At 40.4% G+C, this 25,717-nt stretch overlaps 1 protein-coding gene across 1 annotated transcript; it reads right to left on the minus strand.

The window, feature by feature from the left end:
* Window positions 1-1,902: 1,902 nt before the first annotated feature.
* On the minus strand, window positions 1,903-24,433 carry il10rb (interleukin 10 receptor, beta). The gene is made up of 7 exons (XM_063005557.1): window positions 24,361-24,433; window positions 21,115-21,247; window positions 18,921-19,111; window positions 17,786-17,946; window positions 10,666-10,813; window positions 5,794-5,951; window positions 1,903-2,269 (listed from the first exon to the last, which is right to left on the minus strand). Exons 1-7 carry the CDS (start codon window positions 24,410-24,412, stop codon window positions 1,937-1,939), a joined length of 1,176 nt encoding a protein of 391 aa, XP_062861627.1. The 5' UTR covers window positions 24,413-24,433; the 3' UTR covers window positions 1,903-1,936.
* Window positions 24,434-25,717: the final 1,284 nt, after the last annotated feature.

Below are 25,717 nucleotides of genomic sequence, written 5' to 3' on the forward strand. Positions count from 1 at the left end.
GAGCTCGCAGGTAGCCAAGTGACCTCTGACAGGATGTTGGGCGGCCAAGGCTTACTCATTCCAGACAACGTGAAGGCTAAGAGGTCTGGTACAGACCAAGAGAAAACCTACTGTGGCTGGAATTGCATATCATTTTAATACTGGTAATGAAGTTAATATGTCACAACACAGTGCATCAAACCCTTCTGTGTATGGGGCTGTGTGGTTGCAGGCCAGCCAAAGTGACCATGCTAACCTCTGTCCACAGTTGAAAGCACCTACAATGGGTACACAGGCATCAGAACTGGATATCAGAGTAGCGTAAGAAGGTCGACTGGTCAACGAATCCTGTGTTCTCTAAGATCCTGTGGGCGTCCAGACGTGTATTATTTACCTGCAGATGCAATGGTACCACGATGCACTTTAGGACGATCCACCTTGCAACGTAAAGAAGGTAAAGGACTGGGTGGTAATGTCCTGGTACCAGATACCACAGTTTTGGCTCATCAGTGTACAAAGGTTTCAAAGTCAGAGACCATAGTGAAATAGATTTTATTTTGCTTGGCCTTCTTGGTCTTTAAGAGCCCTCATGTATTTTTGATGGGCTCTAGCTCAGGTGGCTGTACAGAAACTCTGATATTTGTTGATTTTGGGCGCCTAGGTGGCGCAGCGGGATATTTCACTAGCACACCAGCGCCGATACTCTGAACACCTCGGTTCGAAACTCTGCATTGCCACCAGTCGGCTGGGCATAACTGGCAGTGCCTGCAGCAGACTTTAATTGGCTACCGTGTCTGCTAGGGCAGGATGACCGGACTATGTGGGTTTTAGCGGATAGAGGCACCTGTGCAGAATGCATGGGTGTAAAAGAAAGGGTCTGCTAAGGTCGGAGGAAGCGTGAGCAGGAAATATACCTTCCTCAAATGCAATCAGGGATCCCCAGCAGCGGAAGACAAATTGACTATGCTAAATCAAGAGAAAAAGCATAAATAAATAGAAAAAAACACGCACTCAATAGAAGCAGTTTCACAGGTGGTCTTAGACTTTTTGGCCCCACTGTATATGGTTAACACGTGCATGCCTTTAAAGATAAAGCTTATTTTTGTTAAGGGATCAACCTAACCTCTATGGCCAGAAGTATGTGGACACCCTTTCTTATTATTGAGTACAGTTAATTTAGCAACACCCTTTGCTGGGGTCCTACTATATTCATGGGAAAATTTGAAAGTAAAGTAAAGTGCCACATTTCATGGCAGTCATTAAATAACACTCATAAATTGAAAGACAGAATAAAAGAAAGCTACAATACACAGCACAGCCTACTTTAACTGTTGATTGTAAACCTAGGAACGGTTGACTATAAACCCAGCAATGGTATCAATAACATGAAATTCTCGTCTGTTTTGATACCATCGCGTCCACAGAAATGTTTGGGAGTTTTCCAAACTCAGTTACCTGAGTAGTTTTTTTTAGCTGCATTACACATCAACATCTTGGGCATTTTAACTAACCGATTGCAGTCATAGGATTGCTAGGAATGCCTTATAGTGCAAATTACCAGTAAACGTGAGGCACTTGAACGCTACACCAATGAAAAACGTTAAATCGCTAAACACAATCATTCAATTTTTGCATATTACACAAGAAAAGGCTCATTTCACAGTCCGTGATGCAATTTTCATGGCATTGAAATTTAGGTAGGCCTCACCCATTGCTGACCCGTGTGACCTGCACAGAGCACTGACCTCTATCCCAATGAAAGCCTTCTGAAAAAAGTGGAGGCAGGTATAGGTGCATATTTTCACTCATGGTTTTGAGCACGAGATGTCCAACAAGCTCATGTTCAGGTGTCCACATACTTTAAGCATCTAGTGTACCTCCTCCATATAAAAGCAGGTACACTCTTGTGCCTTTACCACAGATACAGAACAAAATTGAGAAAAGCTGTTTTCAAAGACTAAACGCTTACAGTCTGCATTCTTTCATCCAGCTCATCGCTCTCATTCATTCCAGCAATCTTCTTCATCTTTACTTCTCCACTTCCGTTCTGCCTGAGACCCGAGCCCTCCTCTGTGGAGTAAATACCAGAATCGCCACTACTGTGACAGCTCCACATTCTGCCACTTTGCCTGAAGATGTCTGGTGGTTCACGGTCCTCCATGATGACCTGGGTAACCTCAGCAACACCAGGATCTGTTGTAAGGACCTCCAGCCTCTCGCAGCAAATCTCCACGTCTGGCTCGGCGCTCAGCAACTGTGGTGCATCCGAAGCAGCCGAGTCAAACAGGTACTGGTAAAATGAAGAGTCAAAAATTAAATCACAACCTTTTCCATGAATAATTATTCACCCTGAGCAGATCCAAAGCCTATTCTGAAACTTTTGGGCACAAAGTGTGAATACTCCCTGGAAAAGCTTTCAACCCACACAAACTGTTGCTAAAAAGTTGAAAGCATGTTTTTTTTTAATATATAATTGATACTGTATATTGCACCTGTTAGCGATTGTAAATTAGAATTAGAATGGGTGGTGCCCAGGTGGCGCACCGGGATATTCCGCTAGCACACCAGAACCGATTACTGGACTCCTGGGCTGCGTCCGGAATCTAAGACTTCCATACTCAATAGTACGCAGAATAAGTACGCGAGAGCAGTTAGTGTGTCCGAATACGTAGTATACATAAAAAGGTACGGCAGAACTTATTGGGCAGCCATGTTTTAGTATGCAAATGATGCACACTTGCGGTCTGCTAATGTATCCCATAATTCAACTGGAGCTGCGTAGGTGTTCGAAGCGAAAGAAGAAACAAGAAAGATGGTGGAGTCCTCTGTTTACAAGTGTAAGTAAGATAAATAAAATAAAAATATTATTATTGCTTACAACCCTAAATAACATTATGATTAGCGCAAAAACACGATAAATATCCGAAATGTTGGCGAGTGGGGTTTGAAATGAGCATGTTGTCTGTAACTATGGAGATATTATGTCATCACATCCTCACGTCATCACTTGACGTTGGTAAGATGGCGGATGTAGTACGTAGGGGTGTTGTGTGCATACTGCACACTTATGTACTAAAAGTATGTACTTCTTTACTGGCCGAGTAGTGCATACTTCCTCAAATCTAGTACGTACACTGTAAGTATGCGATTCCGGACACAGCTTTGGGTTCAAAACTCGGTCGGCTGGGCGCCATCTGTCGGGCATAATTGGCAGGGCCTGCAGCAGATACTAATTGGGGACCGTATCATAGGGCTGCACGATATTGGAAAAAACTGACATTGCGATTTTTTTCCCCCTGCGATATATATTGTGATATTAAAAAAATGCAGGAATTTTCACCACATTATTAATAATATTAATAATGCATGTATTTTACTCTAAATAAGGGGCTCATCTGTGAAAAAGGGTGGTGCCTACAAGGGATACAAAAGATTATGACCAGCTACATCTTTGTACTTGGTTGAAACTGAGCATTAAACTAAGAAAGCTTCAATATCTCTTCTCTCACAGAAAAATAAACATGGCTGACGGAGCGGACAAAGTTATTTTAAAACATAAATAAACAATTATTGATTTTTAACGAGTGTTTTTATTAGCAAGTTTGGGCTTGTCAGCAAATGTAACCGTTTTCTGTACACGAATCGAGATGTCATATTGACATGTTAGCGCTGTGACTAGGGTTGCCAACCGTCCCGCAAAATACGGAATCGTTCCGTATTTGAAAACTAAATGCGCTTTGTTCCGTATTTTTATCAATGGGAGAGAATGCTGCAGATAAGACTGTTCAATACTAGAGCTGGGCGGTTCCTGAATCAACCGGGTTAATGATTCGAATCTTTGTACTGAATCAGGAATCACGAGTCCGAAATCTCAATGAACCCGGATCCTATGAGTCCTCTGACTGGATGCTGCTCAGTACACAAGGCGTGTGAGCAGTCATTGAAAATGAGAACGGTGTGAATTTTCGTTTTGTGTCAAGCAGCAAAAAAGTTGTAGCGTGACGTATTTGATATAATTTGCATTAAGAAACATCGCACGTCCTGCGATGTGACTATCGCGCATGCACACATCGCGATGACGATGCTGAAACGAAATATCGTGCAGCCCTACCGTATCAGCAGGCTGGGGGCCGGACAATGTGTGGGTGGGGTCTTCATACGCGGTGTAAGGACCCTGATTGGCGGAAGAGACGCCTGAAACGCCTGAGAGGAGGGCTGTACACGAGTCGGAAGAGGCGTGTACAGCGACGTTCTCTGTTTGGATGCAATCTGGTATCTCTCAGCAGCGGAAGACAAAAATTGAGTGTGCTAAATCGGGAGCAAAATGGGGAGAAAATGCATATATATATATATATACAGGGGTTGGACAATTAAACTGAAACACCTGGTTTTAGACCACAATAATTTTTTAGTATGGTGTAGGGCCTCCTTTTGCGGCCAATACAGCATCAATTCGTCTTGGAAATGACATATACAAGTCCTGCACAGTGGTCAGAGGGATTTTAAGCCATTCTTCTTGCAGGATAGTGGCCAGGTCACTACGTGATGCTGGTGGAGGAAAACGTTTCCTGACTCGCTTCTCCAAAACACCCCAAAGTGGCTCAATAATATTTAGATCTGGTGACTGTGCAGGCCATGGGAGATGTTCAACTTCACTTTCATGTTCATCAAACCAATCTTTCACCAGTCTTGCTGTGTGTATTGGTGCATTGACATCCTGATACACGGCACCGCCTTCAGGATACAATGTTTGAACCATTGGATGCACATGGTCCTCCAGAATGGTTCGGTAGTCCATGGCAGGTGACGCGCCCATCTAGCACAAGTATTGGGCCAAGGGAATGCCATGATATGGCAGCCCAAACCATCACTGATCCACCCCCATGCTTCACTCTGGGCATGCAACAGTCTGGGTGGTACGCTTCTTTGCGGCTTCTCCACACCGTAACTCTCCCGGATGTGGGGAAAACAGTAAAGGTGGACTCATCAGAGAACAATACATGTTTCACATTGTCCACAGCCCAAGATTTGCGCTCCTTGCACCATTGAAACCGACGTTTGGCATTGGCACGAGTGACCAAAGGTTTGGCTATAGCAGCCCGGCCGTGTATATTGACCCTGTGGAGCTCCCGACGGACAGTTCTGGTGGAAACAGGAGAGTTGAGGTGCACATTTAATTCTGCCGTGATTTGGGCAGCCGTGGTTTTATGTTTTTTGGATACAATCCGGGATAGCACCCGAACATCCCTTTCAGACAGCTTCCTCTTGCGTCCACAGTTAATCCTGTTGGATGTGGTTTGTCCTTCTTGGTGGTATGCTGACATTACCCTGGATACCGTGGCTCTTGATACATCACAAAGACTTGCTGTCTTGGTCACAGATGCGCCAGCAAGACGTGCACCAACGACTTTGGGGTGTTTTGGAGAAGCGAGTCAGGAAACGTTTTCCTCCACCAGCATCACGTAGTGACCTGGCCACTATCCTGCAAGAAGAATGGCTTAAAATCCCTCTGACCACTGTGCAGGACGAATTGACGCTGTATTGGCCGCAAAAGGAGGCCCTACACCATACTAATAAATTATTGTGGTCTAAAACCAGGTGTTTCAGTTTCATTGTCCAACCCCTGTATATATATATATATATATATATATATATAAAGAATGGGTGTCCCAATGCTGTTGTTTATATAGTGTATTGTAAACAGTGACTATATAGGAATAACAGAACTACCAACTGCATCTCGTGTGTCTGTTTTTCATTTTGTGTGTCTGTATTTACTCAACATCATTTTAAAGCCCTGATGAAAATGCTTACCTCACGGATGTGGGTGGGCAGTGATACTGAGGGGTAGAAGATGTTTTTCGCCACCTTACTTAACCAGTGGACCCAACCGTAGATTCCCAGCACCACCAGGAAACTCAGCACCAAAGACAACAGAAAAAATAGAAACATCTTCCAGTATGGAGTCTGACCTGGAAACACACAATCAGCAAAGTTTAAGTAGGAAACATTTAGTGCAGGAAATCCTTATGATCTTCTATAACAATACATGTTCAGGTCAAATGAAGCAGGACTTTGTTTCCCAATAGCAGTGGGTTTTAAAACAGACATGGGTTTTAATACAATTATTATGCCTTTTTATTACTATTCTATTCATCATGAGCAATCACTTTATCCATTGAGAAACATGGTGGTGAGACTGGAGCCTGTTTAGAAACACACACTTAATCTCTAAATCACTCATTCTTGTGGACAATTTACAGGAACCAGTGGGAGGACATTGAAGTCACTGGAGAAAATCAAAGCAGAACCATAAAAAACAAACCAAATTTGGCAAGGCCAGCTGTGGAAAATTAAAAACAATGTCAGGATTTAGCATAGTAACCCTAGTACTTCTACCTCACACACAACGTTCTGGACTTTGAAATCTCTGCTGCATACATTATGGCACATAGAAATGCAATGGACAAAAGTATTGTACACCCATTCTGATATTTGAATACATGTGTTTCAGCTATAATGTCCAACACTGTAACAACAGTTTAAGGAAGTTCCTGTTCCAGCATGGCTGTACCCCTGTGCACAAAGCAAGGCCTATAAAAACACGATGAAAAGCTTTGTTTAAAGAAACTCCAGTGGCCTGCAGAGAGCCCTGACCTCAGCCCCACTGAACAGCTTTGAAATGAACTGGAACATCAATTGAGGCTTTCTTAAACTACTAGGGACGTAACGATACACTCTACCTCTCTCGAAACACTCTGCAATACGATTCACAATACGATTTTTTACCAATTTTATTAAACAAAATGAACAAAGTAAAGACAAATGACAAAGTTTCCTTTTATTATTTCTCTTTTTTTTTTTTAAATACTGTATTTGTGCTTATCTTTTATTTATCTAAATAATAAATGCCCTTTTATTTCTGAGGTAGGTACAAACTATGCCAAATAATGCTTATTGTGTAAAAAAAAACTGAAATGAAATTTAAAAACAAATCCAACATTATATAAATAAATGAATAATACAAATAAAGAAAGTATCCTCAGGTAAATCAATTTGGCTGAAAAATCCCCTACCTGGCAACTTTGTGAAGTGCCGTCAACCAGGCAGGGTGAATAGCGCCAGTGCCCTCTGCTGTTTAAAGTGAATATCGATTCATCTTAAATGAATGACCGATTCGAATCACGGCACATATGCACTAATTTTTAACAGTCTTGTGGTGCATCGTTACATCCCTACATACATAACTACCATAACTAAATTCCTACAGACATACTTCAAAGTCTTGTGAGAAGCATTTCCAGAAGAGTGGCTGTTGTTATAGCTAAAATATCACATAAAGGTCACTCTATTTCAATATAATTTGTTTTTAAAATGGGATGTCCAGCAAGCTCATGGTCAGGTTAGCAATTACTTCTGGCCGTATAGAGAATACTGTTAACCTGTATTATTTATTATTTCTAGAACTTTTCATTCCTAGTAAAGAATTATTTTAGTACAAATGCTAAAGTTAATGTGGCATTATGGCTAACATCAAACAACAGGGTAAGAGGAAATACTTCTCTAAGGAAAAATGTTTCTGCCCTAGTGTTGTCACCAAGTGCTGTCACATGCAAATGATGTTCTGTACATTTGGGACGTCACAGCAAAAGAATCAATGGACTGGATCCAGATTAATAAATAGATCTTTAACTGGGTCTTTAAAAAGGTAATTAATGAAACCAGTTGGGCAATGTCTTCTTTTCACAGTTCCCTTATTTCTCATGTCACTGGTTGTCACAGGTGCCTGACCACAAAAAACAATGTTTTATTTCTATGATTCTATTTTGTATTTTTCTCAAATTGTTTCTCAAATTTCTCATTACAAATCACATCATCAGCCTAACAATTTAAGTGAAAATTTGAATCTTTACAAATTCAGCAGTGACTACACTCACAATGTCCACAAATCACCCACTGTCTTTATTCTACCACAGACTAAACTGAATTAATAATGATAAACTCTAAATAAATGCTTTGCGCTTTTCAATTATACGTTTTGTGATATTTACATAACTAGTTTATTTAATCTATTCCTCTAGGCTACTCAAGCAGGACGGAGGTCACTATTGAGCCTGGTTCCTCTAAAGGTTTCTTCCTTGTAATATTTAAGGAGCTTTAGGTTCACACCCTAATACGCTGTCAAAACAGCAGTGACCCACCAACACATGGACACCTTAAAATTCTAAACGCTGCCAGACAGATCGCCCTACAGTGTATCCTGGTGCAATCTCTTCTGCAGAATGAAGGATTCAATGCTCTGACTGCTGTGACACACCCACCTCATCATCAGTAAAATGAGTGAAAGTTTGAGCCACAGTAGCTCTTCTGTTTGGCCATACCTGACAGACAACCAACAACCTGTCAGAAGCTTGTGGCTTGCCCCTTTTCCAGTTACTGTAAATGGGTACTCTCCACAACTGACTCCAAGTACCCGTTTGCTGTTTTGAAGACACTTTAACCATAATGTTTTGACCCTTAGGTTTTTACGCCTAATCATATCTGCTGCCTTTAACAAAAGTACTAAGAGTAACTATCATCATACCATATTTAATATACCCCTGATCATTACTTGGACAATTGTCCAGAAATAGACATTGCCATGCAAATTTTTGGGAATGATCCAAATGTTTTGGCTGATCAGTGTACTACGTACATTATTCACTCATACCAGCACAACACACACTAACACACAACCACCATGTCAGTGTCACTGCAGTGCTGAGAATGATCCACCACCCAAATAATACCTACTCTGTGGTGGTCCTGACCATTGAAGAACAGTATGAAAGGGGGCTAACAAAGCATGCAGAGAAACAGATGGACTACAGTCAGTAATTGCAGAACTACAAAGTGCTTCTATAAGGTAAGTGGAGCTGATAAAATGGACAGTGTGTGTAGAAACAAGGAGGTGGTTTTAATGTTATGGCTGATCGGTTTAGTCCCCAAACATATAATGTTATCTGATTCTGCACTTTATCTAGTCATGAGGAGAGTTCCTAGACACTTCCGAAAAAAGTCCAATTTGGATGCAAATGTAATGGGTGTTTTAAAACAACAACAAGGAAGGTCTTCAATTGACGCACATATTAACATACATATATACACATTTATTGATTTATTATTCTGTTTTACATATTATTCTGTTATTTAAAAAGTAGTAATAATAGTTGCACACAACTAAATATTGTATGGAAGACATACACTGTATGACCAAAAAATGGACGTTTCAAATAAATTCCACACTTTTAACTCTGTGGCAACTGTTTGTATAAGTGACTTTCCTGGATGACCCAGTATGACCCCTGCGCACAAGGTAAGGACCAATCAGGACACACTCCGATATCTTGTAAAACGTTTTCCAGTAAGAGTGGATAATTTTGGAGCCACAATGAGGGGATTGAATATACATAGTATTGTTTCGAAAAGCTCCTGATCCAGTGTTTACAGACTTAGACTCGTGAGTTGTTATTAAATGCATGATACTTTAATACAAGGGTTAAGATTAACTTTGCTTTCAGTACTTTCAGTTTTTTCGCTTGAAGCCTAGTTGGCCTCTGCAGACCACCATGAATGACTCATCACAGTAAAGACAACCATGCAAATCAAGTTCCTGAGTTAAGGTGCTAGTTATTAAGGGAATGAGGATAGGGTTTGCTATGCAAATGTCATGTAAAAGAAAATGGCTGAACAAAGTAAGCGCACCTCAGCGAATCACTGACTTTACTACACTCTCCATGAATACTACAGTACAATCTTACAGAACAAAGTAAAAATAAAACCAGTTTAATTACTTTCATATTTATGTATGGGAGGTAGGATCACATGGAAGCAGTAAGAACATATGTGGTGAAATCTCTTCATCGGGTAAACCAATCCAGTTCTGATCCAGTTGCCTGCTTGCTTATTGTAGGTGCTTTTGACAGTAGATGGGAGGTACCAAGGGCATTTTACCTGCATGGGAAGTTCAATGCACTGTGTTGTCACATTCATCTCAACACCAGTATTATAATGATCTTCAATTTGAGCCCCAGTAATCATCCAGACACCAAAGCCTTCATGTTATTGGGCATAAACAACTACAAGAAGTAACTTCTATCAGTCCAAAATGTAAAATATCCCTCACCATGACAAGCACAACTGTTATGAAATTGTTTTGTAATTGTTACAAATGTTTGTTTGTTTATTAGGATTTTAACGTCATGTTTTACACTTTTGTTACATTCATGACAGGAACGGTAGTTACTCATTACACAAGGTTCATCAGTTCACAAGGTTATATTGAACACAGTCATGGACAATTTAGTGTCTCCAGTTCACCTCATCTGCATGTCTTTGGACTGTGGGAGGAAACCAGAGTACCCGGAGGAAACCCACACGGACACGGGGAGAACATGCAAACTCCACACAAAAAAGAACCTGGACCGCCCCACCTGGACCCTCGAACCCAGGACCTTCTTGCTGTGAGGCGACAGTGCTACCCACTTAGCCACCGTGCCGCAATTGTTACAAATAAGCATTGTTTTCCAACAAAAGGGTTTTTGGGTGGTGGTCCTACTGATTCTAAAACCTCCTGAGCTCTACACATCATACTTCTCTGATGTTTTTAAAGCAGTTGAGTCTTTTTTAATCAAAAATAGTTCTTACCATCAGTCTGAGCGCAGTACGTAGGACTGAAAGCACTGGTCTTGTTGTAGAAGTCATCACGGGACTGAACTCTCACACAGTGCCATGTCCAGCTCTCCAGGTTAGGCAGAATCACCAGGTTATATGAAGTTTTTAGTTCATTGGGTGTCTGGATAGAGAAAGTAAGAGATGGAGTTTCCCCATGTTTGGGTGTGTGTGTCAGGTAAAACAAGACTTGACAAGTACTTTTCAGTCACACTATGAGTGCAGCATGTAGGCAACATTGCTTCATACTAACTCATTTTCCATAGAGGTTTTCAAGAATGAGAATTTTCCTGTTTTTGGATAAAAACAGCATCTATTCAAGAGTGTTCAGACTATTCAACTAGACAATTCAATTTTTGGGGTTAAAAGAAAGTAATGATACCCATCAACTTAATGTAACAAATCCATGTGAATGTTATGTAAACTGGACACAAACAGTGAAAAAAAAACAACTTAAAGTCTAGACTACTAAAAACTAAGCATAACTGAGAGTTGCTGGTTCAAGCCCCGCCATTGCCAGGTTGCCCCTTAACCCTCAATTGCACAGACAATATACTGTCACGGTACTGTAAGTCGCTCTGGATAAAAGCGTCCACTAAATGCTGTAAATGTAAGATTTCGTATTTTCTTCTTCTATTCTTTTAGAAGTTTTTTTTTTTAACACATCCTTGATCTATGGAAAGGGCAGCACGGTGGCTCAGTGGGTATCACTGTCGCCTCAGAGCAAGAAGGTCCTGGATTCGATCCCCAGGCGGGGTGGTCCGGGTCCTTTCTGTGCGGAGTTTACCTGTTCTCCCAGTGTCTGCGTGGGTTTCCTCCGGGAGCTCCGGTTTCCTCCCACAGTCCAAAAACAATAGGTGAATGGGTGTGTTTATGTATGTCTGCGCTGTGGTAGACTGGCGCCCCGTCCAGGGTGTTACTGTGTGCCTTGCGCCCATTGAAAAGCTGGGATAGGCTCCAGCATCGAAGACCCTAATTGGATAAGCGGTTAAGAAAGTGAGTGAGTGAGTGATCTATGGTAACCTCTGTGTCAGAAATCTCTAACAGCTGGAAAATAAATAGCAGACATTTTGTTCCAATTATTTTATATCTGTAACCATATCTTTATTATCAACTTCATCACTGGAATGTTTGAGGAAATAAAACAAGCCCGATAGGTATTAGGGTTGATCTAGGTAGAATCAGAATAACTGTGATAATCTTTTCCGACAAGCTCAAGAAGAGGGAAGATTGTTAAATCCACAGAAAAGAGCACAAGCTGTCATTATAGGTCAGACAATCTGCGTTTAAATACTCAGCGACAAATGTTTGAGAGACAAGTTTTTGTTTTTGTTTTACATTGCTAGGCATTCAGGTGGAACAGCGGTCTAACGCACTAGTCCGACAAATGCATGATCGAAACTCAGATGTGCTATCGGATTGTGAATGATGGAGGGACATAGACGAGGTTCCTTGTTACTTCAGCAAATGTGACCCCCCCGCAAATATCAAAATCTGCAGATGCTTCATTCCCAAAAATATAAAGGTTCTGGCAATATAGCCTAGGTGTATTCTTCCCTATACTATAAGGATGTCAGCAGGATCTCCACCTTGGAAGAACCAGGTTCAGAGTTTTTGGAAGTTTCTGGATTTATTTTTACATTTTTTTTTATATACAGGGGTTGGACAAAATAACTGAAACACCTGTCATTTTAGTGTGGGAGGTTTCATGGCTAAATTGGACCAGTCTGGTGGCCAATCTTAATTAATTGCACATTGCACCAGTAAGAGCAGAGTGTGAAGGTTCAATTAGCAGGGTAAGAGCATAGTTTTGCTCAAAATATTGCAATGCACACAACATTATGGGTGACATACCAGAGTTCAAAAGAGGACAAATTGTTGGTGCACGTCTTGCTGGTGCATCTGTGACCAAGACAGCAAGTCTTTGTGGTGTATCAAGAGCCACGGTATCCAGGGTAATGTCAGCATACCACCAAGAAGGACAAACCACATCCAACAGGATTAACTGTGGACGCAAGAGGAAGCTGTCTGAAAGGGATGTTCGGGTGCTAACCCGGATTGTATCCAAAAAACATAAAACCACGGCTGCCCAAATCACGGCAGAATTAAATGTGCACCTCAACTCTCCTGTTTCCACCAGAACTGTCCGTCGGGAGCTCCACAGGGTCAATATACACGGCCGGGCTGCTATAGCCAAACCTTTGGTCACTCGTGCCAATGCCAAACGTCGGTTTCAATGGTGCAAGGAGCGCAAATCTTGGGCTGTGGACAATGTGAAACATGTATTGTTCTCTGATGAGTCCACCTTTACTGTTTTCCCCACATCCGGGAGAGTTACGGTGTGGAGAAGCCCCAAAGAAGCGTACCACCCAGACTGTTGCATGCCCAGAGTGAAGCATGGGGGTGGATCAGTGATGGTTTGGGCTGCCATATCATGGCATTCCCTTGGCCCAATATTTGTGCTAGATGGGCGCGTCACTGCCAAGGACTACCGAACCATTCTGGAGGACCATGTGCATCCAATGGCGGTGCCGTGTATCAGGATGACCAATACACACAGCAAGACTGGTGAAAGATTGGTTTGATGAACATGAAAGTTAAGTTGAACATCTCCCAAGGCCTGCACAGTCACCAGATCTAAATATTATTGAGCCACTTTGGGGTGTTTTGGAGAAGCGAGTGAGGAAACGTTTTCCTCCACCAGCATCACGTAGTGACCTGGCCACTATCCTGCAAGAAGAATGGCTTAAAATCCCTCTGACCACTGTGCAGGACTTGTATATGTCATTTCCAAGACGAATTGACGCTGTATTGGCCGCAAAAGGAGGCCCTACACCAGGGGTCGGCAACCTTTTTTGTACTCTGTGCCGATTGAAAAAAATAGGTTGAAGATGAAGTAATAAGTGTGCCATAGAATACGTCATATAACACAAACTGTTGCTATGTATGTGACATACACCAATTAATCAGTTAATTAATCTTGTCAGTGTGATCCTTGTCCCTGACTCTCTACAAAGATGATCCATCTGTAGTGTATATGAGGTGAACTTACTGGCTTAATTTTTGAAGAACACTGGTTTGTTTCTTGTACCTTGAAATTGCTCGTTTGATTGATTCCATTTTGTCAGCATCATCCTTAAATGAGCTTTGGTGCTTTGTCTCAAAATGGCAGCGCACACTTGAGGTGCGACAAACGATGCTTTCACCGCACATAGCATACACAGGCTGGTCTTTTTGTTGAATAAATCCATACAAATCTGTCCAGTCTTGTTGAACTGAACGAACATCCACTTTTGCACGTTTAGCAGCCATGCTATACCACGTTTTGCACAAAACTGAAAGCTGACTCACTTCTGACACCTTGATTAACCTTAACTAGCATAAATTACTCAACCTTAACTGACCATAGGTGGAGGAGGTTAAGGTGGAGTAATTTATGGTTGTTAAGGTTAATTAAGGTGTCGGGAGTGAGCATATGGCATAAGGGTGTAAGGACGGATCCAACTAATAAGGCGCAACCCTGAGCATGAAATAATTTTTTTTACTCTTACCAATCAGAGTGCCAGACAAACGTGCTTCAAGTGCCAGCTTTGGCACGCGTGCCATAGGTTGCTGACCCCTGCCCTACACCATACTAATAAATTATTGTGGTCTAAAACCAGGTGTTTCAGTTATTTTGTCCAACCCCTGTATGTTCTTTATGCATTTCCCCCCTTTTTTCCCTTTTTAGGGCGTCCAATTGCCCAATTGCGTCATGCTTCCTCTTCACCAATGCCGATCCCTGCTCTGATTGAGGAGAACGAAGCTAACCCATGCCCCCCCCCCGACACGTGGGCAGCATGCCGTATGCATCTTATCATCTACACTTTGACGAGTGCAGTGCAGCTTAGCGTTGTGTACGGGGAGACGCACCCTGAGAGCACTCTTTTCTCATCTCTATGCAGGCGCCATCAATCAGCCAGCAGAGACAGAGTTATGAGAGAGAGACCCCATCCGGCTTAGTCCCGCCCATCTGAACAACAGGCCAATCGTTGTTCATGTGGCTGCTCAGCCTTAGCCGGCAGGCAGAGCTGAGATTCGATACAATGTATTCGAGATCCCAGCTCTGGTTCCAGCGTGTGTTTTTACGGCTGCGCCACCTGAGCGGCCTACATTTTTTAAAGAATATTTTAGATCAGTGATTGGTTGAATCCATGGATACAGAACATGCGGATACAAAAATCTGACTGTATTTCCAGTAAAAAATTAAATAATCTCTTCCTTGTGCTATTTTTAATATGACCTCTAAACAGCTTTCTGTTTTTGTTTGAATTTAAAGTACTGCATTAACAGTTTTTGAAATTGGGGTTGTATTTTCAGTTTAATGCTCATATTTATAAAGTTCTTATGACAGTTAAACCAAAAGAGAAAAAAACTGAAAGTACAAAGTATTTTTAAACATGACACATCCAGGTGTTCTCTTCCAGCGTTATGAAACGTAGAAAACAGGGAGGGTATGGCTTTACTAAGAATGCAGGTGTGTACGATTTTTTAAGACTATGGTTAGGGTTGTGTTGAAATTAAAAGACGCAGTATTAGTAGCAATGAACAGGGCAGAACACACCGTCACCATTACTAACAATTCTACCTTTCAAATATTTATGACAGCCTGTCACTTTGATGTGAGCTATAATATATACCCAGAATTATGTGAGCACCAGACCATGAGCTTGTTACATACTGTATTTTAAAACTATAGTCAAGCTATAAGGGCCTTTGTGAGATCGGACACCAACACTGGAGAGGTCAATTGCCTGCCTTGCGATTGACATTTGGATTCATCCTAAAAGTATATTGAATGGGGTTGTGCAGGCCATTGGAGTTTTCACACACCAACACCAGATTATTTATTTAATATGTTTTATACCTATTAGGAATGGGTGTGGCTGAACCATGTGAATTTATTAGGAGTGTCCGAATAACTTTGTCAAAGGAAGCAAATACGCTGTCAAAAGCTAAAAACTAATTAATAATATAAAAGTATGTGGACAGCTGACAATGAGCTTGTTAGACATTCCATTCTAAGGCATTCCACAACAATTTGAATAAGGTTAAGGCCAGTGCTCTGTGCAGACAAAGTGTTAACACCCATTAGCAATAGAAGTGGCTGAACATTCTACTTTTACTAAACTTGCTATAGGAAAGAATATAAAAATGCAATTACATTTACCGACTATAAGAAAATATATATATTTCGGAATACATTTATACATTAGAGATGGGCCTGACTAGTCAGTCAACAGCAGTGATGGCATAGTTACCTTTAAAAAGTAACTTAGTTACTTTATTGATTACTTGATTTTAAAAGTAACTAAGTTAGATTACAAGTTACTTTATTAGTTACATTCAGCAGCTGCCGTAATGCAACTGGAGCTGCGTAGGCGATTGAAGCGGAATAAGAAACAAGAAAGATAGCAGAAAACGGAGTCCTCTGTTCACAAGTGTAAGTAAGATAAATAAAATAAAATAAAATTTTGAAAGACAAATAAATAACAAAAAGACGATAAATATCCAAAATTTTGGTCTGTAACTATGGTGATATTACGTCATCACGTCCCCACGTGTAGTACGTAGCGGTGTTGTGTGCATACTGCACACTTCTGTACTGAAAGTATGTACTTTTTTACCGGCCGAGTAGTGCATACTTCCTCCAATCTAGTGCATACTCTGTAAGTATGCGATTCCGGACGCAGCTCGTGACTTAATTGTCGCATAGGCCAGACGTCACTCACCAAGTTGCAAAAATAGTAACGCACAGTAACTTGGATAAGTAACTTTAATCTGATTTCTGGATTGGAAATAGTAACTCGTTAGATTACTTGTTACTGAAAAATGTGGTCAGATTAGAGTAACGTGTGACATCAGGGGTGCACAGCCAATTTGTCTATAAGTGAAAGCAACTAGTGAAGTTTATTTAATGACGGTGTAAGCACACAGTGCAAATGGTGAAGCATTAGCAGCAAGCCTTTTAGCAATGAATCCTATGCAAACCCAGTGAAATTTTAAACCTAGTACGAAATGTTCAGGATACCTCTAGAACAGTGGAGGAAGTTAAGCATTAGGCTATATATTTAAATGCACAGGTTTTACTCACGCCTACTTTTTAAACAGGTGCACATGCGTTTTTTTCTTTTTGCAAATTCTAAAGAAAATACCACACTAACGATTATAATGGTCATTTCTGATAACCAATTTGCTAAATAAGTGGCCAAACATAAGTAAACACCTGGCTGCAAGCTTGTTCCCATTTCAAAACCTTGGCCGGGCTCCTTACAGACTAAGACCAAGTTTGAGAAAGAGAAGGCTGGATGTGTCTGGTCAATGTGCTGACACAGGAGGCTGAGGAATACACAGAGAAATGCATGGTCTTCTGTATAAATGTCACAAGTGGCAGAGCTTTCCCAAGTGCAATGGGAAATTGAATACAAATAGTAAATAGTACTTTCTGGTCTGTGCTCATATCTGAGTTTTTGTGTATTTCAATAATAATGACTGACATATTATTTCTGCACCATGTCCTACTTTAGGTTATGTAGTTGATACAAGTGAATAAGAAGAACCCCCTTTTTCATAATGATGTGTCTTTAGTGTTTGGTCCTGGCTGGTGACATTAAAAAAAGGAGTGTTTAACAAACATTTTCAAACAGTCCCATTACTGTTACACATCGAGGTAAACTGCAAGAATAGGTCATATATGGCTAGAATATTCAAATCTAAGTAATTATTTATTTCCCCACATTTCTGACATGGTAATGCCAATACAGCTTTGAACTGATTGAGACTTCAAACACAGAGTTCATCTACGTGCTTAGCACAGGCTTTTTTACATTTACATTTACATTTTCAGCATTTAGCAGACGCTTTTATCCAAAGCGACTTACACAATGACCTGAACACGATGAGCAATTGAGGGTTAAGGGCCTTGCTCAGGGACCCAACAGTGGCAACTTGGTGGTGGCAACTTGAACCGGCAACCTTCTGCTTACTAGCCCAGTACCTTAACCACTGAACTATCACTGGCCCCACAGTATTTTTTGAATCGCATGCGTGCACCTACCTGAGTCTTTGAATTTTTTTCCCAGTACTGAATAAGATAGTACATCCTGGGCAGCCACTCTTTCATGGAGCCATTGGTATTGGACAGAGGGTCAGTGATGGCGACCTGTAGCAAGCCATTAACAGGAGTCACACTCACTGCAGAGGGTGGTCCAAGAAGAGCTGGGAAAAAAGCATTGGCATGGTGAAATGGTCATACTGTGATACTGCCATACATACATACACAAAACAACTGTGATATTTAACATGCACAGGACTGCTGATAGTTTGTGATGACTTAGGCAGGCTTATTACGGTAATGCAAATGTTAATGTTAAGACTGTTTAGTTCCCACACTCCTGTTTCAATCAAGCAAAGTGCTGCCTCGCTGCTGCGCTTTCTTTAGTGACTTCTTCTATCTGCTCACATTAAATTCAGTCTGCTTTACAAAGCTAAAAACCTAAAAAAGCACCTATCTAACTGTTCAGATCGCAGAGACTTTAATAGAAACTGACTGCGCATTCATTAATGTCTCCTAATTAAAAATAATAATACAGAGACATTTACTTTTCTACCTGTATTTTCTCCCAACAGGAATTTAGCAGATTTTTGTTCTCATATTATTCGTACTATAGCAAATATTAAGCAAAGACTTTTGTAAGTAACTTTGGATGAGTATCTGGTTTACTCAAAACCACAACTGGACAGGATTCCTGATGCATGTGGTGCACCACTGAACACACCCATCTCTGTTATTTACTGGGCAAGCAGAAGTGAAGAAGCACATTAAAGCAGCCTAGTGGGTAAAGCTTTGGCTATCAATTGAACCTGCAGTCACCTGCAGGCACTGTTGAACCCTTGAGCAAGGCCTTTAAAAGCAGCCATATAATGGCTAACCCTGCACTCTGACCACAGCTTCCAAACCAGCTGGGATGTGTGGACAAAGAACTTCATTGTACAGAACATGTGTGTATGTATATATGACAAATAAATGCAGCCCATCTGCTCAGTCTAAGCCTTTGTACTCACATTTAGATCAAGGTTTTAAAAAGTAATAATTAAAGGTCTCAGTCAGGAAGACGTTTCCGACATTGACATTTAGCCACCTCAAGCAACTTTAAATAATTAAATAATAATAATATTAAGCAAATTCTTACCATCCCGGTCAGGACAGAACTCGATCTGGACCCAGGACGATACGTTGTAGCCACATTGAGCCCTCACACGTAGCAGCCACACACCGAGATAATGCAGGAGTGCTGAGGTAAAATCGCAGCGGCGTTCAGTCGTCGCTACACACAAAGACTTCCAGTTCTGCTTTTTTGGAGGCCTTGTTATCTTGAATTTACTGTTACAGAGAGAAGTTTACAATGAACATAAGATTGAGATCAGAATGCTAGAATAAATCACACAAAAACTATTTTAGCTTCCGACTGGCCACAGGTGCTATTCAGAGTGAACAACTGTTTATATTTAAGTACAAAGAAAAAGAACGAACATAAACAAAATTAAAATCTATTGTATATAACATGACAATTAGTCAAGAACATTTCAATACTTTTGGCTTTTGTTATATTCAGTTCACTTTTTGTCCCATATTGAATATATCCAATCCCATATGCACTCTGGTGACCCCTGCTACCTGCACAACCCACTCGCAGACCCTGGTGGCTCGCTTTGTAGTTTTTGTTTCCTGTCACATGACACCCTTGCTTGCTGAGGAGGGCCGCATGCTATCCATGTCTACTTGAATACAAAAAGAAAGTTGAAGAATGTAAAGAAATAAACTTGTTTTATTAAGTGTATTACAGAACAGTACCTTGCTGGCGGAGGTGAAGGAGATAACACACTCTACTACACTTTATCGCTAAACTTTTTTATTTATTTTTATTTTTTTCACTTCACTTAATCTTCGTGTTCTTCACTGACATTTGTCTTTTTCGCCACACTTTCCTCGCTTTCACTTGCAGGGCGTTTCAATAAAAACCTGTCCAAGGAGGTTTGTTTCTTACTTGCTTTCAAAATGTTTCGAAAATGAGTGAGGCAAGTGTCGTTGCACAGCGCCAACGCACGACCTGTTGCAACTTTTTCAGGGTGTTTCTTTTCAATAAACTCTTTATTTTCTCCCACATTCCCAACACTTCCTTAATCTCACTTGACAGAGATGCTTGCACGGCAAGATAACCACATGAACTGAACGCTCGCTGGGCTACCTGGTGGCGGGTGGCGTAAGCTCGTAACTCAGATCTTGGCTCATATGACAAAGCAAAAAAATCGACCAAGCGATGACTCGTATCTCGGAAATTTCGTGAGTTGGGTCACTCATAAGTCAAGGTTCCACTGTATATATTTTTGTTTATGCATTTTTTCTCCCTTTTTAGCATATCCAATTACCCAATTGCATTATGCTTTCACTCCACTGATGCTGATCCCCATCCTGATTGAGGAGAGCGAGATTGACACACGCCCCCTCCGACGCGTGCGCAGTAGCCGACTGCATCGTTTCACCCGCACGAGGCGAGTTCATATGCGAATCAGCTTTGTGTACTGAGAAACACACCCTGTCTACATTCTCCCTCGACTATGTGCTGGCACGATCAACCAGCCGGCAGAGGTCGTAATTGCATCAGGATGGCAGAGTTTCGAACCGACGAGTTTGAAATGTCAGCTCTGGTGCGCTAGCATGGTTTACCGCTGCGCCACCTGAGCATCCACCTCTAGATTTTCAAACTCATAACTAAAGAAGAATGTTTACCTATCCCGTATACATGAACTATCAGACTTGTTGTAATTTGCTAGTGTCTCACTGATTAACAGGGCATATGCAAATTAATTACACCCAATTACAAGCAAACTTGTCTACTGTCTCCTTATAAATCCTTATACATTTGTTTGCATTAATTTAACAAACACTATGTGATCAAAGTAAGTGGACACCCAACTTTTTAAAAATAGTTTAGAATAGATGCTTTCTCAATCCCAGCATTTGTATTAATGGCCATGAATTTAAAATGGGATTGTTGTGTCTCCACCAGGCATATGGGCATCTTAGTCACTGCAAGACAACATGATTAGCTTAAAAATACCATTCCTTTTTTTATTTATTTTTTGTTTAGCTCATAAAACTACATAGCTATTCCACATTAGTAATGGTAGTCCATGTGGCCAGCCAATATTACATTAGTGGTTTAGGATCCAATGGTAACATGATCTGATCTAACAGCTTAAACCTTTATATGAAAAAGTATGTGGTTAGCTGGGTTTCTAATTGCTTGCAACAGCATTAGAAGTAATGACTTAGCAATAAAAATGCTGACAAAGAACAGGTCCAATGTGAAGATATTGTCTTACGCCAGGTACTCGGCTGTGAAGGTAATATCTGAGCAGTCTGCATCCTGATCTGAAGTCCAATCCCATTCCAGCACAAAATTCATGTTGCGAGTAAGAAGAGTAATATTCTTAGGGGTTGGCAGGTCGCTACACACTGAAAATAGAAAGAGAAAGAGGTTAACACACTTCAAGTTTGGCAGATAATAGATGATACCTACAATGCCTATGCACTTTGTGAGTATACAATAACTGTCTATAGTGAGCTTGCGGTGTATAATGTTGCAGACCAGTTGCACCTTGTTCATTCCCCTGACCCCAAAACAAATAAAAACCCCAATGCCCAGATATGACTTGAATGGTGGCCATCCTCACCACTACTGTCATTGCCAGCAGGCGAAAAAGTGCTTCAACCAAAATTATCAACACAACAGCGTTTTGTCATCAGAAACTGATCACCATGGAATCTGACTGTACGCCTACAGTTTACATAGTGTAAACACAATTCAATAACAAAAAAGCTGACGCACTACAGTCAGTACTCCTTGTTGGATTAAGATCTGCTGAATAGGAAGGCCACTAAACTTGATGTATTTGATGTATTTATAAATCAAAACAAGCAAAAAAAAAACGAAGGGTGGTTAAATACTGTTTGAATTAATTAGTTTATTAGTTTTCTATACAGGCATGTCTGCATAGTCTGATTGACTATGTAAAATTATAATCACTATCTAATGTGCTGTGGTTTATCACTGCTCATTCTTCAGGTCAATTGCAACATACTGTCATGTTTTGGTAAAAAATGCTCATCTTGCTTTTTAAAGTGATTAAATGACCAGTGTTGTAGAAAGTACACTCTATAAGTAACTATAACTATAACAAGAATCAGAAAAACTCAGAACTAAGTTTTAAATACTCTGAGCAAAACCAAGACAAACAGCGCACCTGTGTGAGGCCCCTGAGGGCAGTGAGTAATATCAGGAAACTTTACTTCAATAATATATAAAGGTAGCAGAGCTTTAAAAAACTTTATCTCGTGAGGGGGAAGTTCCCCCTAATTGTGAGGGTTCGAAACATGTTTGAGCACCTTGTTACACAACATCTGAGGTTACACAATGTGATTTGAAGTTTCAATACCCAAAGGATGTGGTACAATTGTACAAATGCTACAAATGTAAATGTAACAAAAAGCTTGGCATACCTGCCACTGACAAAGGATGAAAACCAACACATCACAACACTGTACACACTCAATTTTCCTTTTACTTCATTTTACAATATCTTTCTATCCCAGTTTGTAAACAGATTTGTAAGGGCCAACCAATTCCAGCCGCATTGTGTAGATGCCATTATCACTACTAAAAATGAAAACAAATATATTCTATAATAATAGGAAATATTCTAAAAATGCATTAGATGTTAAAGATGTTATCCTGCAGGCCACCCAAAGAGGATGGGTCCCTGCTGAGTCTGGTTCCTCTCAAGGTTTCTTCCTGTAATTTTAAGGGAGTTTTTCCTTGCCACTGTTGCCCTCGGCTTGCTCAACAGGGGTTATTGGTCTGTTGGTCCTGGATTCTGTAAAGTTGCTTTGAGAAAATGTCCATTGTAAACAGCGCTATATAAATAAATTTGACTTGACTTGAAAAACAGGTTTGCAAATTGTAAGCAATGTTGTTGTAAGCTTGTTTCTCAATGCACATCAATTCGGTAGTAGCAACATGATAAACATCAGTATAATGTAGTGCCTACATTAATTCCTCTACGTTTTCTCATCTGTTCTTATTAAAATGAATAGAAACAAATACTAACAGTGGAATGTCTTTACGCAAGTAAATAAGGATACCTAGAAGGTGAATCATACTTTACCTAGAAGGTGAATCATACTTTATGACACTGATGCAGTCATAAAAGTTCTGAATGTGAGAAGGTCAGCGAAAAAGTTAAGAGAATAAAATAATTCCAATCCACTCATAACCATCGGAGCCCAAATTCTACCCCACCTCATGCACCTTTATGGTAGCCAAAGCTGGACCAATAGTTTCATTGTATCCATATGAGCACCAAAAGCTCATGAATACATTTAGTAATCCAACTTTTTATCTTAATGCTGAGTAATCCCTAAGATAACATTTACATTTTCGGCATTTAGCAGACACATTTATCCAAAGCGACTTACAGTACAGTTACAGTATACAGTCTGAGCAATTGAGGGTTAAGGGCCTTACTCAAGTGCTCAACAGTAGCAACCTGGCAGTGGTGGGGCTTGAACCAGCAACCTTCTGGTTACTAGTCCAGTACCTTAACCACTAGGCTACAGCTTGCCCTAAAACACATGAAGTACTTAAATAAAGCTTAGATAAAACACAACTACTTAAGTAAGTTGTGAGCAATCATGTTGAAATTATAGACCAAATTCAGGGTTGAAGAGACCATCCCAAGTGTCCTAGTACAAATTCCCAGTGTAGAGGCATTTTCCAGTCTGATATGTTTATGTCGGTATGTTGACTCTTGGAAAATGAGTCGTTCACTGCATGATAATGACACACTGGCATTACCAGACCAGTTTTTTTTTTTTTATCTTAATCTTACAAATGGTTTCAAGAAACAAAAATCCCCACTAAGAGAATTTTTGCGATAAAAATATTGTTTAACGTTCCTGTTTACTTTTAGATTGGATGGAGATTGATGGTGGGAGCCAAAATTGTTTAACACTCACTCTTAACATTGTCTTAACCGCTTATCCAATTAGGGTCATGCCAGTCCATCGCAGGGACTCCACACACACACACACACACACACACACACACACACACACACAAACATTCGGTCATGTAGAAGAAAATGTTGTTGTGCTCCCATTTAACAAATAGAAGGGCAGTTGGTTAAGGTAGCCCAGTGGTTAAGGTACTGGACTAGTAATCAAAGGGTCGCTGGTTCAAGCCCCACCACTGCCAGGTAGTCACTGTTGGGTCCTTGAGCAAGGCCCCTAACCCTCAATTGGTTAGACTGTCACAGTACTGTAAGTCACTTTGAATACAATCGTGTGCTAAATGCTGAAAATGTAAATGCCAGATTCGATTCTTTTAATTACAGTTAGTAATGTGTAGTTACTGTTAATTTACTTGTAGTCCAGCGTAAATGAAATCTCTCTTTGCGGGTCATTCCTTGCATAAAACGATTAAAATCAGTTCTGTTCAGTTAATTTGAGATAAGCACGTATAAAGGTAAATAAATAATAAAACATTAGAAGAATAAAATGTCTGAACTTACCGAGTGTACAGGAACCCAAAAATAATAGAGCCAGTAAACTGAGCCGCTTCATACTGTAACTGTACGGACAAACGTTACACGCTACAAAAAGTATATCTTCATGTTTAAATTTTCTTCAAGCATGAATTTAGATACGTCCTAATGCCTAAAAGAATGAATTAAGAACCAAAATGCGAAGTAAACATTTACATTTAGACATGCTGTAATAGCAGAATTAAAGCAACGACTGCCAGTGCCAAACCAAAGTAAACACACCACTTCTCTATAACTTCTTTTCATACCCGCATTCAACCGATCGGCTTTCTGTTCTCTGATTGGTCATTTCTTCGTACGATAAAACGTTCCATTGGTTAGGAGGTTGTAAACAAGCGCTTCTAGCCAACCACTGCGCGGAAGGCGTGATTTACAGTAAAGCAACTTGAGAAAAACAGCCAGTGCGGCGTTCCTTGCGTCATTTGCAGTGCTGTGTTTGGTAGTGGTGTGTGATAATGCAAAATTTGGTATCGATCCGATACCAAGTAAATACAGGGCCAGTATCGCCGATACCAATACCGATACTTTTTAATAATTAAGGTAGATGCATCATCAAATTGCTAAATCTGAATACATTTTCATGACCTTTAGGTGTATTATTGTAATACATATTTTTTGTAAGTAGCTGCTCTCAGTAGGGTTGTAAATAAATTCAGTTATTTAAAGTGGTCCGATTTCTTGTTTCTGGTGCTTTACTTTCTCAAAACGTTACCATCATGGCGTATCACCACAAAGCGGCTAACTCATACCACATAGTTGTGTTTGCTGGGTGAATACATTTGTAAATTTTTAATAGTGACCGAATAACTGTGTCATTGTTAATTTATAATAAAAAATCTATGCTATTCTGTTTACATTTATAAGCACAAAGTCAAAAGAAACGAGCTCTCATTCACCTAAACACACAGAATAAGAGCCTCACTACGCATGCTCCGATTCATTTGCATAGGGTGCGTAAGGTGTGTTCGTACTATACGTACGTATAGTTTACAATATTATTTCCATAGAATCGTCCCTATTTCTGTATTTGCAAAGCAAAGTATTCAAACACTTACAATCTTCCAATGCCTACTAATGTACTGATGTCTGTTTGGATTTTAACAACATAACAATGTGACGGTACCACAACAGAACACAACAACGCAGGAGGGGAGGAGCAATGTGGGCATGTAAGATGTGAGAGGAGCGAGTCTGTACAGACATGGTCTTTACTTTCTGACAAAACGAGAGAAACATGCTGAATGTAGCGGAGAAAAAATAAAACTAAAGTATCGATTCCAATAACACAAGTATCGATTCGATACCAGTACCAACGTTGGTATCG

This window comes from Trichomycterus rosablanca, chromosome 12 (assembly GCF_030014385.1).
Source record: "Trichomycterus rosablanca isolate fTriRos1 chromosome 12, fTriRos1.hap1, whole genome shotgun sequence".
NCBI lineage: Eukaryota > Metazoa > Chordata > Actinopteri > Siluriformes > Trichomycteridae > Trichomycterus > Trichomycterus rosablanca.